Raw genomic sequence first — 15,172 nt, 5'->3', positions numbered from 1 at the left:
CCATGGACTGTAGCCTACCAGGATCCTCCATCCATGGGATTTTCCAGGCAAGCGGACTGGAGTGGGTTGCCATTTCCTTCTCCAAGGGATCTTCCCAACCCAGGGATGAAACCTGGGTCTCCCGCATTGCAGGCAGACGCTTTACCGTCTGAGCCACCAAGGAAGCCCTATGATATCCTACTGCCTTCCAATACATAGCATATCTATCATATTTGCATTACCAAAACAAAACATTTTCCTTTTAAACCTTCAGATAGCTGTCTATCTGTGATGAAAAATAAAAATTTTTGTTCCTCAAAATTTCTCTGTAAAACAGGATGTGTCTTATACATATCTGTGTGTCTTATAGAACAGTAATGATATCGGATATGTTTCCTTGTATTACAATGTCCTTATTTGCCCAGTGGAGATGATGCAGGTCCCTACCAAGTTCACTAGGCTGTTACAAACATCAAGGAGATCAATTATGCACACATTTGTAGAGATAAATAAAGCATTATGCAAAATGCCCTTATGCTAATAGCAGCTACTAGGGATTAAGTTAGATCCCTTTGGGTAAAGAATATAGAACTTCCTGTACTGTAGCTAGGTGATAAGACCTGCCTGGTTCCTTGGCTCACAGCCGAATAACCCTAGAGAAGGAAAAAAAAAACCAACTGAGATCTTTCTAAGGCTGGTAGGAAGATGAATTTCCTTGCCAAGAGAATCCACTGAACTGTTTATTTGTACATATTACATTCCAACTTGGCTTTTAATTTCCACCAATTGCCCAAGAGTTTAGAGAGACATGGCCACACCCACCAAAGTAAGAGATAAAATGCTTTTGTCCAAAAACAAAAAATACAAAAAAAAAAAAAAAAAAAAAACTTCAGTGTCAAAAAAAAAAAAATGCTTTTGTCTCCAGGTAACCACAAAATCACATCTCTGCTAAATAGACTGCTTAGGTTTCACACCACTACTGAATTTCTCCTTTCAGAAGCTGAATAGACATGTCTTATGATTGGGAAAAAGAGGCCTGGATAGGATCACGGACTCAATGGACAGGAGTTTGAGCAAACTCCGGGAGATAGTGAAGGGCAGGGAAGCCTGGCGTGCGCAGAGTTGGACATGGTTTGGCGACTAAACAACAACAAACAATTTTTCTTAAAAAAAAAAAAAACAAACCCAGATATGCTTCACCCTTTATCACTGCCCAATTAGCTAAAATTTGAATACTTTTCCCATATTATTTTTTAAGTAGAAAAGGACAGCTTTATTGCTTTGCCAGGCAAAGGGGGACATAGCTGGCTCCTGCCTGAAAAACTAAGTGCCTCAACCTTAAAGAAGGATGAGGGGTTTTATAACAATGGTTCAAGGGTGTGATCTCTGACAAGACTAGGGTGTGTGCACAGCTTGCACTCCCTTAATCTCATCTCAATCGGTCTCCTAATCTTGATGAGCTTCTCTGTCCCAGACAGATTTTAAATAAAGCCCTGTAAACATAATCATTTTGTCTAAATTTTTAGTCTCCTACATAAAAATCTCAGCATAGGGTTCAACTTTTACTTAGACTACCTGTTTTAGATGCATTACATGATGGAAAAGACAAGCAACAAATAAATACAGAAGTAGGGGAAAAAAGGCTAGATGAGACTACACTAAAAAAATCTTTTCCCTAGTTGATAGGATTATGGCTAATCTCATCTTGATTTTGGTCCACTGACCTATAGATCCTCTAAAATTTTTAAAAGTTTGTTTGCTTTATAATAAGCATGTATTGCTTTTGTAACAAGGGGTGGGAAGAACCAATTGCATAGAAAGAGTCTCAAGAAAATTGGATAAAATATACCACATCAGATGTCACCGCCATTGTCTGCAACACTTGGGAACTCGAAGGCTCAGAGAGTTCCTTTTCACAGCTAGCTCAACCTGCTTCAACAATGTTAAGTGAACAATGATACCATTAAAAAAAAACCACAAAAAACAGAGAGATAAATAGCATTTTAGGAAAAAAAACCTAAAGCATATTTCCTTTTAGGGGCAACTAATTTAGCAACATTTAACAAGGCTTTTAAAACTCAATTGTCATAGAGCACCATGAAATAGTCACATGAAAGAGATCCAGGCAGCTTGAAGATGAATATTTCCTCGTTCATGAGATGCCCAATTGACTTGTGACAACATGAAATACTCAGTGCATCTGGTTGGGGCCAACATGGATGATGACGTGTTTCTCATAGGCCCTTTTCATTGTTTTCTCAATTTGCTTCAGAAAAACTTGTGGAATTCGTCCACATAAAGTGTGCACAGTCTCCAAAAACTTCAGCTGAAGAGGGTAATACATGGATTGAAAGAGATTGTCTTGAAAGGGAAACTGAAAGATGAGTGGGGGGAAAAAAAGGAAAAGTTTATTTTAGTTACTGAAATGCCATTTAAAAAGGAAATAACTTACTGGGAAATGACACAGGGAATTACTGGAAACACGTAGTCACAGTTGGTGTTTTTAGATACAGTGGAAGGGACCTCCAAGGACCAAAGTTCAAACCCTGATTCAATCCTGTGCAACCCCAGGCCATCATTTACCCTTTTGGAGGCTCAGTGTCATTACTTTAAAAAAAAAAAAAAACCAGATGATTTATTTGTGTTCTAAAAGCTCTTAAAACTTAAGAGTCAAGTATTGGGTTGGACAAAAAGTTCCCTCAGGCTTTTTCCATACCATCTTATGGAAAAGCCCAAAGGAACCTTCTGACCATCCCAATGTATTTCCCAGAACAGGATATTCTATATACCATACTTTTGCTGAGTAGATCAAGATTCAAGTATAAACAACAAGATCTTAACTATACAGCACAGGGAACTATATTCAAAATTTTGTGACAAACCATAATGGAAAAGAATAAGAAAAAAAAGCACATATGTATAACTGAATTACTTTGCTGTACAGAAGAAATGAACACAACATTATAATCAACTATACTTCAATAAAATTGGAAAAAAAGGTTGAAATAGATAATTGAAATCTACTACAATAAAACACTGAATCCTTCATATTTTTTGCCTCTATAGCAATCTTAATAGAGGAACTACAGTGATCTCGTGAAGTCCAGAGTTTAACAACTACTAGTGAAATGTATCATCAGTGAACTTTATTTTAGTAATTTAGGTACTGAATATTGGTTGTTGGTTTTATCCCACTTCATACTTTAAAAAGATTATCCTGCTTTCCTATGGAATATGCCTATATTCTCCCAAACAAATCTTTCAGACTACCTAATTATGAGCGTAAGTCAAAGTTTTATTACAATCTCAGCAAAAGGGAAAATGCCTCCCGTTAGGTCAAGTCAAAGATTCACTGTTGGCAAGGACATTTTAAACAAAAAGACTAGAGAAAGAAAAAAAAAAAAAAAGGAAAACAAGAATGATGAAAAGTCAGATTATTGCCTGACAGCAGAGTGGGTTGGGTGTGTAGTTTCCCAAAACAAGTTCTAATCCATTAAGGTTCATCAGAAATATTGCTTAAGCTAGTTTATCAGAAATGTGATTTTCTTCCCAGAAGGAGGTTAAGGTTCAGTCCGAGACTATGTTTGGAACACTGTTTCTTTCACAGCACAATTTAGACCACTGATTGACTTTTTCTGGGGTTTCCCAGATGGCTCAGTGGTAAAAAATCTACCTGCAGATGGAGGCAATGCAGGAGATGCAGGACAAGCCTGTTCCATCTCTGGGTCGGGAACATCCCCTGGAGTAGGAAATGGCATCCCACTCCAGTATTCTTGCTGGGACAATTCCATGGACAGAGGAGCCTGTCGGGCTACAGCCCAAGGACTCACAAAGAGTCAGACACGCTGAACATGAACGAAAACTTCTTTTCACCACTGTCTCCCCCAGTGACAGGAAAAGAAGAGGTCAAAACAATGGATTCATCTCTGATTCCTCTCTTTCCCCACATCCTTCATCTAGTCCATCAGCAACTCTGTCTCCACAAACGTATCCGGAATCCGGCCCCTTCCTCCCATCGTCCCAATTCTGCACAAGTACCAGCCAGCCCCATCTCTCACCTGGATGGTTGTAATCAGCCTCATAAGTAACCTTTGTGTCTTCACTGTTGCAGCCCTTCCACCAGCAAACAAGCAGGTATTTTTAAAACATAAATCAGAGCACATCATTTTCTTGCAGGGGCTTCCCACTGCAATTAGAATAAGATTCAAACTGCTCTCTTTCCCCAAAGGTTCAGTGAGATCTGGAACTCTCTATGCTCATCTCTGCTCGCTCCCCTTTTCTGGTCATTCTGGTTACTGCAGCCTCTTCCCACACACTTATTCCTGCCTCAGGGACTTTTCCTGGGTTCTTTCTTCTACTTGGCAGGATCTCCCCCTAGATTTCCCCAGGGCTGCCTCCAAGGATCAAGGCTCAGGCTGAGGACTTGAGCTTGTGAATCCTCCTCTCCATCCAGGATGGCCGTTACCCTGCTCTGGCCACCTTTTAATCTCTCACTGTCTGAAAGGACTTTTATTATTTCTTGGTTTATATGAGTATTGTCTGGCTTCATCCACCCAGAATATATGGTTCATGAGAAGCAGGTTTTATCAGTCTTGGTCTTGTTGACTTCTGAGTTTCCTAGAACCTAGACTGTTCCTACATTAAATAGGCTCTTCACAGATGATTGTTGAAAAAATTACTGGCAGAATGTCTGCTTAGTACGTAACTTTCCTTGGGTCATAGTGCGAGCAGATCATACTTCCCCTTCACAGAAACATACACGCAAGGTTAGGGTGTGTGAACATGAGTTGGGGGGAGAAAGGGGGAAGAGTCTGGGATGGGAGAAGAGGAGGGAAATAAAGAGAAGGGAAGGAAAGAAGGAAGAGGGAGGAGAGGGGAATATTTTCAGAGAAGAAGAAAGAAAGGAAAAAACACAGTGAGAGGTAAGAAAAAAAAAGTGTGAACCTGTTATCATGCAAACAACTTCTACTAACTGTTGAGCACAACTCTACATCAGGCACTGTACTGAAAAGTGTAAACACCATCATTTAAACACCATCATTATGTTGAATTCCAACAACACCTTTTAGAAAATATTATCTCCATTTCACAGATGAGGAAACTGAGGCCCAGTAAGGCAAGAAGAGGCTTCCCTGGTGGCTGAGTGGTAAAGAATCTGCCTGCCAACACAGGAGATGTGGGTTTGATCCTTGGTCCAGGAAGACTCTCCTGGAGAAGGAAATGGCAACGCACTCAAGTATTCTTGCCTGGAGAATCCCATAGTCTAGAGTACTATAGTCCATCGGGTCGGAAAGGGTTGGACATGACTTACAGACTGAACAATAACAACAAAAGGCAGAAACAGAGAGCTAGTAGCTAATCACCAGAAAGTGATAATATTGGCATCTGAACCCAGGTCTATTGATGCCCAAAGCCAAGCCCTGACCGGATTGCACTCTAGGGCACAGTGATTGAGCGAAGAAATGTGTCTTGTATGATGAAGTCTGTCCATATTTACTCAAGTTTCAGGATGGGGTTAGTGACAGTCCTGATTGAAATGAATGAGAATTGGAGAATTGTCTTTTTAGGCCCAACTGAGGAAAATCAGCTAGTGTATTAGCCAGGATCCTTTATGAAACATTTATCTGGCCTGTTTTCTGATCCACCCAGAAAACAAACAAGACAGATTGTAATTCTAGAAGCACAGTTGCTCAATCCCAGATCAGGGCTGACAGATCACAGAACAACCGGAAGGTGTGGTTCTGATGTCCACGTCTGCGGCAGCCTTCTTTAGCTTGCATGTGCACTCCTGAATGGGTTTGCACCTAGAGTCCAGTGTCTGAATACCTAAATGTGATATCACTAAGTACAGAACACATTTTCTATGTAATTAAATCAGCAGGAACCTGGGGAAGAAAGAAGTATTAGCTTATAGGTACATGAAATATTTTCCCTCCACAGAAAGACAATTGTGGGATTCTAGAATTGGAATTCTCCGGGATTCTCTTTGCGTGCATGCGTGTTAAATGGTTTCAGTTGCGTCCGACTCTTTGTGACCCTATGGACTGTAGCCCACGAAGCTCCTCTGTCCATGGGATTCTCCAGACAAAAATACTGGAGTGGGTTGCCATGCTCTCCTCCAGGGGATCTTCCTGACCCAGGGATTAAATCAGTGTTCTCTTATGTCTTTCTTATTGGCAGCTTTGCAAAATGCATATTTTCATACATGCAAAAATGTATGAAATATTACTATATTGCAGGGTTCACTCCCACTTCGCCCCTACTAAAGCCTGTTCACGAATCATGAGGGTTCTTGGATACTCAAGAAAAAACCCTCTAATAAAATCTACATGCTATATGTCAGGGGTTGGCAATTTTTTGCTGCAAAGGCTAGACAGTAAATATTTCAGATTCTGTGGGTCATACAGTCTATCACAGTGACTCATCTCTGCTTCTGCAGCATAAAAGTGGCCACAGATAATACATACATGAATGGTTGTCACTATGCCCCAACACTACTCTATTTATGAATGAAGAAATTTGAATTTCATAAAACTTTCTTATGTCACAAACTATTCTGTTCATTTCCCCTCAACTCTTTAAGAAACCATTCTTACCCCACATGTCTTACAAAAACTGACCAGATTTGGACCAATACTTGGCCTGTTTTTGGGAATGAAAGTTTCAAAAGAGAAATCTCTGAAAGTAGCTGTTGCTGGTTTTCCCCTAACAACTTCAAGGTGAAAGGCAACATGGAAAGCGGCATTTCCAAAGTGTGTGAGTCATAGCAGGCAGGACTTGACTGTTACTTCGGTTTGGCTCCTTGCCTAACTGACCAACTTGACACTTGTTCATTCAACAGGCTGGAGCTGGCAACCAGGCAACATGTTAGCTTGAGTTGAATAATATAATTTTATTTTTATTGTATTAATATTATGTTTACCCTAACCTATGATCCTTTATTATAGCATATGGCACAGGGTTTCTCTTTCTGATAGGACATTTCCACCTTCAGCGAACTTATTTCAGGTGAAAAAATAAGTGACCTACTTGGAAATAGTAAGTCAAGAGTGAAAAAGGTACAGTATCAGGTAGTAAGAGGTGTAATGTGACTGACGTTGGGGAAAATTGGTGTAATTCAATGCTTCTGAGGAATTATTTGACCTTCAAAGAGATGGGTGACCAAAGTGCATGCACTGCATCACGCTGATGAGCAGGTGCCTGCTGAATGGGGACGAGAATGCACTTACATCTCGGATGGCCTCATAGAGTGCTTTGAAAGTTGGCTGCTTCTCATCGTGGTAGACACCTCGATTCCCATGCAGGACAGATACACCTTCCCGCTCTGCCTCTCTGCAATTGCTTCCATACATGCAGTGATCAGGACGGTAGTTCCACTGGCAGGGGAACACGTAGAGACACTCTGGTGGCAACAAGAGAAAGACACAATCAGAGCCAGTGATGAAACCAACATTTCCATAAACTGCACACCACATGGGATTTCAAAGCATGTGAGTGATTTGTGACTTGTAGCCCAGGTTTTGCCATGTTTGTTAATAGTCTGAGTTCAGGAATTGAAGGATCATGCATCAGCGATGTTGGAGACCTTACCCCAAAGAGAGGGGTAATATAGCATCTTGGACAAGAAGTCAAACAACGGCAGCAGACAGCTTGAGACAGAATCCCAACTCTGTGGATCAAAAACGGTGCAACCTAGGTCCAATGACTTAATCGCCCTGTGTTTCAGTTTCCTAATCCACAAGATGGATGTAATAGAATTGTCCCGTTATTGATGATTCCGTTTTTTAAAAGCTCGTGTAAAAGGCATAGTAGAGAGCCAAGCACTCAGCTGTGGCCCACAGTGTTAGCAGTTATAATCAACTCTTTGGAAAGGTTTTGTGAAATGGACCAACCTGAAAAATTAGAGTCAAGAGTGAAGCAAAGGTTCCTTTTCAGATTAAAAAGCAATCAAGCAACAGAAACAAAATGAAGGAAAACAAACAAAATACTACAATAGCACAAAAACAAAAACAAAACCCCAAAAAACAAAAAACAACCCACCCAAAAAAAAGCAAAATAAAAAGTTCCCCCACTCCCCAAAAAAGAAGTCCCCATGCCCCAGTGACTATGTACACTGTGGGTGAGCATGTCCACATGTATACCTGTGTCTGCATCTCTAATTCACAGGTTCTTAGCCAGGGGTGATGCTATTCCAGTCTCTTAGGGCCATCTGGCAGTGTTTGGAGGGAGACATTGATTGTCACATGTAAGGCTTCTATTGGTGTCTAGTGGGTAGAGATTAGGGATGCTGTAAACATCCTCAATGAACAACACAGCCCCCACCACAGTAGTAATGCCAAGGTCAAGAAACTCGGCTCTAATCCTGTTGGACTCAGTAAATTTCCTCTTGTGACCAGGATTATAAAATTAGCAAAATGTTCATAACGTTCAAAACGTTCAAGCTTCCTGGCTCCTCCTTCTTGTGCCTTTAAGGGCTGGGCCTAGAGAAGGATGGATCAAAGTTCTCTGCAAACATGCATCACTCACCATGAGAAAGACCTTGAGTGAGAAAACAGAAGGCTTGGAGCAAATCAATCACCCATGTCAGAAAAGCATTATAAAGATGTGTTGTTGGTTCAGTTGATGGTATTTCCTTCTTATGGAAAGGACTGCTGCTTAGAGGTTATTTACAGAAAGCATCAACATGGAAAGCAAAGAATGAAAACATCACTAGACATCCCCTCTGGCAGACGGTGTGTAGTATTTCCACCACTCAGAATTTACAGGCCACTGTGGGATTCCCTGGCAGTCCAGTGTTTAGGACTTGGAACTTGCACTGCCAAGGGTGCAGGTTTAATCCCTGGTCGGGGAACTAAGATCCTGCAAGCCGCATGGGGCAGCCAAAAAGCAAAACAAAATTAGAAACTTACAGACCACTGTGAAACCGAAGCACCTACTAATCCCTAATTGTTCACAAAACACTGCAAGATTTTCCTTTTCTTGGGAGAACTCCATTCTACCATGCTTCTTCTCTTACTTGCATTCACCTCCATCGTGCACATACGTAATCCACACCTGGGGGAGAGTGGTACTCACCCTGAAATCATACTATCAGGACGTGAATCCCAATTCCTTTATTAGCTGTGTGACTTCCCTGTACTTCAGTGCAGAGGGTGGATGTGAGGATGGTGGGAGTGAAAATATCTAAATATACTTTTGTGCTTCTGAACTGCAGCCTGACGCCAGCACAATAGCTGCCCCTTTTAACCCAAAGAGTCACTTCACTCCTTTCTGATACCTCCCTGGTCTTTTGGATTTGCAGCCCCTGCTTAAGCACCTGCCAATAATCTCTGCTGAATGTACTGCCCTAGACCCTATCTCTGATTTGGTAAACACATGGATTGACTGAATCAACACATATTTATTGAAAGCTTGCTATATGTACAGGTCTTGCCTTCATGGAGTTTAAGGTTGGTGATGAAGGTTTTTGCCTCCTCCTAAGTAGTGAAAGGACTCTACTACACACACACACACACACACACACACACACACACACACACACACCCACACACCCAAACAAACAAAAATCCCCAAATTTTTCCTCTCTTTGCAGCCTTAGAAGACCAAGCCCATTTAGGGCATTGTTCAAAGGCAAAACACAAACACACAGAGGCTAAACAATATGTTATTAAATAACCAATGAATCACTGAAGAAATTAAGGAGGAAATTAAAAAAATACCAAGAGACAAATGACAACAAAAACACAACAATCCAAAACCTATGAGACACAGCAAAAGCAGTTCTGAGATGGAAGTTCATAGTAATATAATCTTACCTCAACAAACAATAAAAATGTCAAATAAATGACTTAATCTTACACCTAAAGCAACTAGAGAAAGAAGAACAAACAAAGCCCAAACTTAGTAGAAGGAAAGGAATCATAAAGATCAGAGAAGAAATAAATGAAGTAGAGACGAAGAAAACAATAGCAGAGACCAGTAAGACTATAAGTAGGTTCTCCGAGAAGATAAAAAAAAAAAATTGATAAACCCTAAGCCAGATTCATCAAGAAAAAAAGGGAGAGGATTCAAATCAATAAAATTAGAAATGAAAAAGGAGACGTTGCAATGAACACCACAGGAATACAAAGGATCATAAGCAACTACTATGAGCAACTATAAGTCAATAAAATGGACAACCTAGAAGAAATGGAGAAATTCTCAGAAAGGTACAACCTCCTAGGACTGAACCACAAAGAAATAGAAAATATGAACAGACCAATCACAAGTACTGAAATGGAAACTGTGATTAACAGTCTTCCAACAGAGTCCAGGACCAGATGGCTTCACAGGCAAATTCTATTAAACATTTAGTGAAGAATTAACATCTACCCTTCTGAAAATTCCAAAAGGATTTGAAACGAGATAGATTCTTACATTCAGTAGGTTCAAAATTGAGTTCTACTATCTTCTGGCTCTAAAACCTTAGGTGATTCGCTGAAAAACTTGACTTCAGTTTAGGAGCACTTGTTGTTGTTTAGTTGCTAAGTTGTATCTGACTCTTTTGCAACCTCAGGGACTGTAGCCCTCCAAACTCCTCTGTCCATGGGATTTCCCAGACAAGAATACTAGAGTGGGTTGCCATATCCTTCTCCAGGGGATCTTCCCCACCCAGGGATTGGACCCTCATCTCCTGCATTGGCAGGCAGATGCTTTACCACTGAGCCACCACAGAAGCCCTTATTGTGTCAGTCACGACCTAACAGCAGAGAGGCTGACAGCATGTTCTGGAGTCAATCTGTTGAGACTGAATACAGCACTCTGCCATGAGTTGCATGAACTCAAGCAAATTACACAATTTTTTCTGGGCCTCAGCTTCATCATCTGTAAAAGGGGAAAGAATTGTAAATATCACTGGGAGGATTTGAGGGAGTATTAAATGAGTTCATGTCTAGAAGTACATGGAACAGTGCTCAGCACATAGGAGGCACACCGTATATGTAAGCTGCAATCATTACTATTAACACTGTTATTGCCATAACAAGTACTATTGCATTAGGCTGCTAGAAGGATAAAATAAGATAACTTACATGGAACGAGCCTAGCATAGTTCCTGACTCATAGTACATGGGTGGTAAATGTTTTATACAGCAATTGTCTCTAGACCTGCAGGTGGCCAGGCTTTCTTAACCTTTTAGGAGTCACAGACCTCTCTGGGAATCTCATGAAGGCTTTAGATTCTGCCTTTACAAAAACATATGAAGAATATTTGCTTACAAGTTTAGGGTTGTGTAGATCTCCTAAAGACCAGCTAAGAATCCCAGCTATTGAAAGCCACATGTGAAATTTGGTCCAGACAGAATTCAATTAACCTGTTTACCTTCCCTTCAGAATGTTCCAGGGAAAGAAATGCAAAACACATTGAGAATAGAACTGAAACAAGTATTTGTTCACCACAATGCAAGGCACTGGTGTCACTGAGTGATAAGGCGCTGCCTCTGCCCTTGGGGAATTTATACTCTTGTAAGGAAGATAGTATAGAAATGAACACGTTTTATCAGAGTTCATAGAAAGGAAAGCATTTCAGTAAAGCTTTATTTAAACTCAGATGTATAGTAAGGATAGGATTCTGACATAAATAGAAGCCTGGAAGAGCTTTTAAGGAGGAGAAAATGGCCTGATGATGGTGAAGAGGTTGGAAATCAGAGTGTGTTTTAGAAAAGATAAGGCATTTAATTTTTCAGAGCAACTCGATTTCTGCAGAAGGGTAAGCTAATGGTAGGAAAGTTGTCATATAAATAGACTTCTTTGACCTAAGATATTCAAGAAATATACATCTATGTATTAGGTTGCAAGTAACTAACTATGATTCTAACTTGTGAGGCAAAATAATTTTTTTTCCTTTGGAAAGAGAGGAGATAGCTCATAAAAAAAAAAAAACAGAAAAAAATGGGTTTCCCTGGTGTCTCAGATGGTAAAGAATTCACCTGCAATGCAGGAGACCTGGGTTCGATCCCTGGGTTGGGAAGATCCCTTGGAGGAGGGTGTGGCAACCCACTCCAGTATTCTTGCCTGGAGAATCACCGTGGACAGAGGAGCCTGGTGGGCTACATTCCATGGGGTCGCACAGGGTGGACACGACTGAGCGGTTAAGCACATACAGCACAGCTCATAAAATCAGAGAGAAAGCTGAACCGGGGCAGGAAGTGGGGCAGCTCCCGGGATCCAGGACTAACGTCAACTTCTCAGCACTGCTGTCAGGATGAACCAGCCTTGCCTACTTTCTGCTCTTGGATTCCCAGACTCAGGTTCCCAGGAGATGGTCTGATGGTTTAGTGCAAGTTAAGGGCAGGCAGGGCTCTAAGACTGCATGGGATGGGGAAGGAGTTCCCTGAGAAATTCCCCTGAGAAAACTGGGTGCTGTTAGTAAAAGTAAGGGCAATCAAGAGTGCACAGGCAAAAATAACAGATGTGCAGCCTGGGTGGGAGGGGAGTTTGGGGGAGAATGGATACATGTATAAGTATGGCTGAGTCCCTTAGCTATTCACTTAAAGCAATCACAATATTATTAATCAGCTACGCGTGCAAAGTCACTTCAGTCATGTCCAACTCTTTTGTGACTCTGTGGACTGTAGACCACTGGGGTCCTCTGTCCATGGGATTCTCCAGGCAAGAGTAGTGGAGTGGGCTGCCATGACCTCCTCCAGGGGATGTTTCTGACCCAGGGATCAAACCAGTGTTTCTTACGTCTCCTGCATTGGCAGGTGGGTTCTTTACCATTAGCATTACCTGAGAAGCCCATAATCAGCTATATCACAATATAAAATAAAAAGTTAAAAAAAAAAAGAGATGTGCTTTTTTATTCACAGATACATTTGATGTGGGTTACACTGTGAAACCTCCAAGTAGTTAATGTGAGAAGGAGGAGGAGAGGGGCTACCCCAGCATCCTGGGGTGGGTTGAAGTTGGTAAACTTCTAAGATCAGCTGATGAACATGTCGTATGGATTACTCATGGTAATTTGGCACATAATCAATAACTATTCTGAAATGAATCTAGTGTAAGCAAGATTATCACAGCTGTCAAAACCTAATGTTTAAAAAATGGCAGCACCATGAAATGTGCAAGTTATTTTTTTCCACTGTTGAGGAAATAATACAGTGAATGGTTTTTAAATTCCAAATCCCCAATGCTTTAGACTCCTGCAATTTATTTAAAAAAAATTTCCAGCCAATCTCTCTGGGTCTTTGCTATTTTTCCTCTCCATTTTATATAGATAAAGTAGGTCATTAATTGATTATTTATGAGATTAAAATACCTTAGTGATCTCTTCAGGAGTCTATATTTATTTCCACAGCCTTCTAACTATTTACAAAGGACTATGTGAATTGATTGCTCCTTAAACTTCTGATCATTTCCTACTCTTGGAGTCTCTAAATTGATCGAAAAGTTTGATCATTTTTAACTTCCCGGTGAAATAAGCTTGCTACTTACTTACTATATTCTATCAACAAATCGGAGGCTGTTTGCACTCCTCCGAGCGATTTGTTTGTTGTTTTGTTTTTTAATGTCTTATTCTGAAACTAAGCTTCCCCAGCCTCCTCTTCTTCCTTCTTCCAAAATGCACCTTGTTCAAGAAAAGGGCAATTCACTCCTCTGTGAAGTCACCTTTGATCACACTGTCTGAAGAAGCAACCCTTTCTCCCCAGGCCTGACAGTGGCTCGCTCAACCCCACACTTGTTTCCTTCACAGTACTGATCACAATTGGTGATTCTGAATGACCTGTTTCTATTCTCTACAAGTCGATCTCTCCCAGTAAAAGGTAGGTTTGGTAAAAGGAGGAACTCTGTCTCCTGTTTGCTGCCATACGCCCACTGCCTAGCCCTGGGGCTGGCACCCAGTAGGTGCTCAAAAGATAGCTGCTGAATGGGAGAACAAAAGCTTATACCTTCCTCTAGCCTCTGTATCTCTCCCCTTTCTCTGCTTTCTTCCTCTCCTTTCTCTCCCCACCATCCCTTCCTCTCACATTCCTGGCTATGCTCTTTCTTTTTGATTTCCTTCCCTCTTTTGCGGCAGTCTATTAATCCCATTCCTCCAGCCAGTCAATACACCTCTGAAGACCAACTCCATCTGGTCTTCAATGCGCCACTTAAGGTGCTAAGACTCGCACTACATTCACTTGAGGAAGACTAAGTAGACACAACTCTTTCTCACAAGGACCCAACAATCTTCATTCTTGCACTTCAGATCAGAGTTCATGAACTTCCCAGACAATGATCTGTTATCAGTTTCCAGGACAGGCCTAAAACCAAATAACTGGGCCTGTTCACCCCTAAACACCCTCATAATTGCCAACTGCTGGGTGTTTTTGGTGGGTGAGTAAATAGTGTGGTTGTCCGCCAGGTGCAAAACTCCAGTGACCCAGACAGGATGAGAGAAAAGGCCTGACTGGGCCTCTGAAGAAGCTTGTTCCATGTGACACTGTGTCTTGCTCCCTGTGGCCCCAGAAACTCCTCCTGACTCCTTTGTATCAGATTCAACTCATGGACGATCTACGTATATATTCCCCTTGTGTTTCAGCTCTTCTCTCTCTTCCTGGACAGAACCCTACCACTTCTACTGTGGTTGGATGTCCTGCCTCGTCATCTGTACTTAGCTGGTTTCATTTCCTTTCCTGCCCACACACACATTTTTAGAAACTGTTTCTGAAGAAGGGACAGATCCAGGTAGTCATGTTTGACAGAGGAAAAAGGCACGTGATCTTGTTCCTCTGGCCCCTCATGACTGGAACAAGGGCAGTCTCCTCACCCAAAAAAATAAAACTGGTTTAGAGCTAGCTGGCTGGGAGTGAGTTGATAGGCTGGACCAGAACAATCTCCCTCTCTGTCTTTCTCTCCTTCCAGAATCTAAGAAATAAAAAAGAAAAAAAAAACAAAACCTATCATCATTGGTATAGACTTGTAAGGTTCTGTTGACGTGATGTTGGGCCATGTACAAGCAAAGAATATTGCTGGAGAGATGGAATGGAATCAGATGAGCAGAAGCAATAAGGCAGATACCATGAGGCCTCTGAGGGATGAAGAAATCAGCTTTGGTCCTGAGCAGCTGCCCAGAGATGGTTCTCAAGAGGCCTGGTATGATCTGACCCATGTGTTCATGGGACTGGCACCTAGACCCCTACTTAGTTGGTCTGAGTAGAATTTTTTTCCCTGA

At 41.3% G+C, this 15,172-nt stretch overlaps 1 protein-coding gene across 2 annotated transcripts in view; it reads right to left on the bottom strand.

The window, feature by feature from the left end:
- Positions 1 to 1,116: 1,116 nt before the first annotated feature.
- Positions 1,117 to 15,172, bottom strand: part of GXYLT2 (glucoside xylosyltransferase 2) — a 75,985-nt gene continuing 61,929 nt past the window's right edge. For both annotated transcript variants that reach the window (XM_043443122.1, XM_043443123.1), the window contains exons 6-7: positions 7,209 to 7,381; positions 1,117 to 2,353 (exon numbers count right to left, since the gene is read on the bottom strand). In XM_043443122.1, coding sequence (XP_043299057.1) covers positions 2,171 to 2,353; positions 7,209 to 7,381 — 356 coding nt within the window. In that variant the 3' untranslated portion in view covers positions 1,117 to 2,170. The remainder of the gene's footprint in view (positions 2,354 to 7,208; positions 7,382 to 15,172) is intronic.

Source organism: Cervus canadensis, chromosome 22 (genome assembly GCF_019320065.1).
Source record: "Cervus canadensis isolate Bull #8, Minnesota chromosome 22, ASM1932006v1, whole genome shotgun sequence".
NCBI classification, from domain to species: domain Eukaryota; kingdom Metazoa; phylum Chordata; class Mammalia; order Artiodactyla; family Cervidae; genus Cervus; species Cervus canadensis.
Note: the sequence above shows the minus strand (reverse complement) of the source record. Positions and strands in the feature narration are given on the sequence as shown.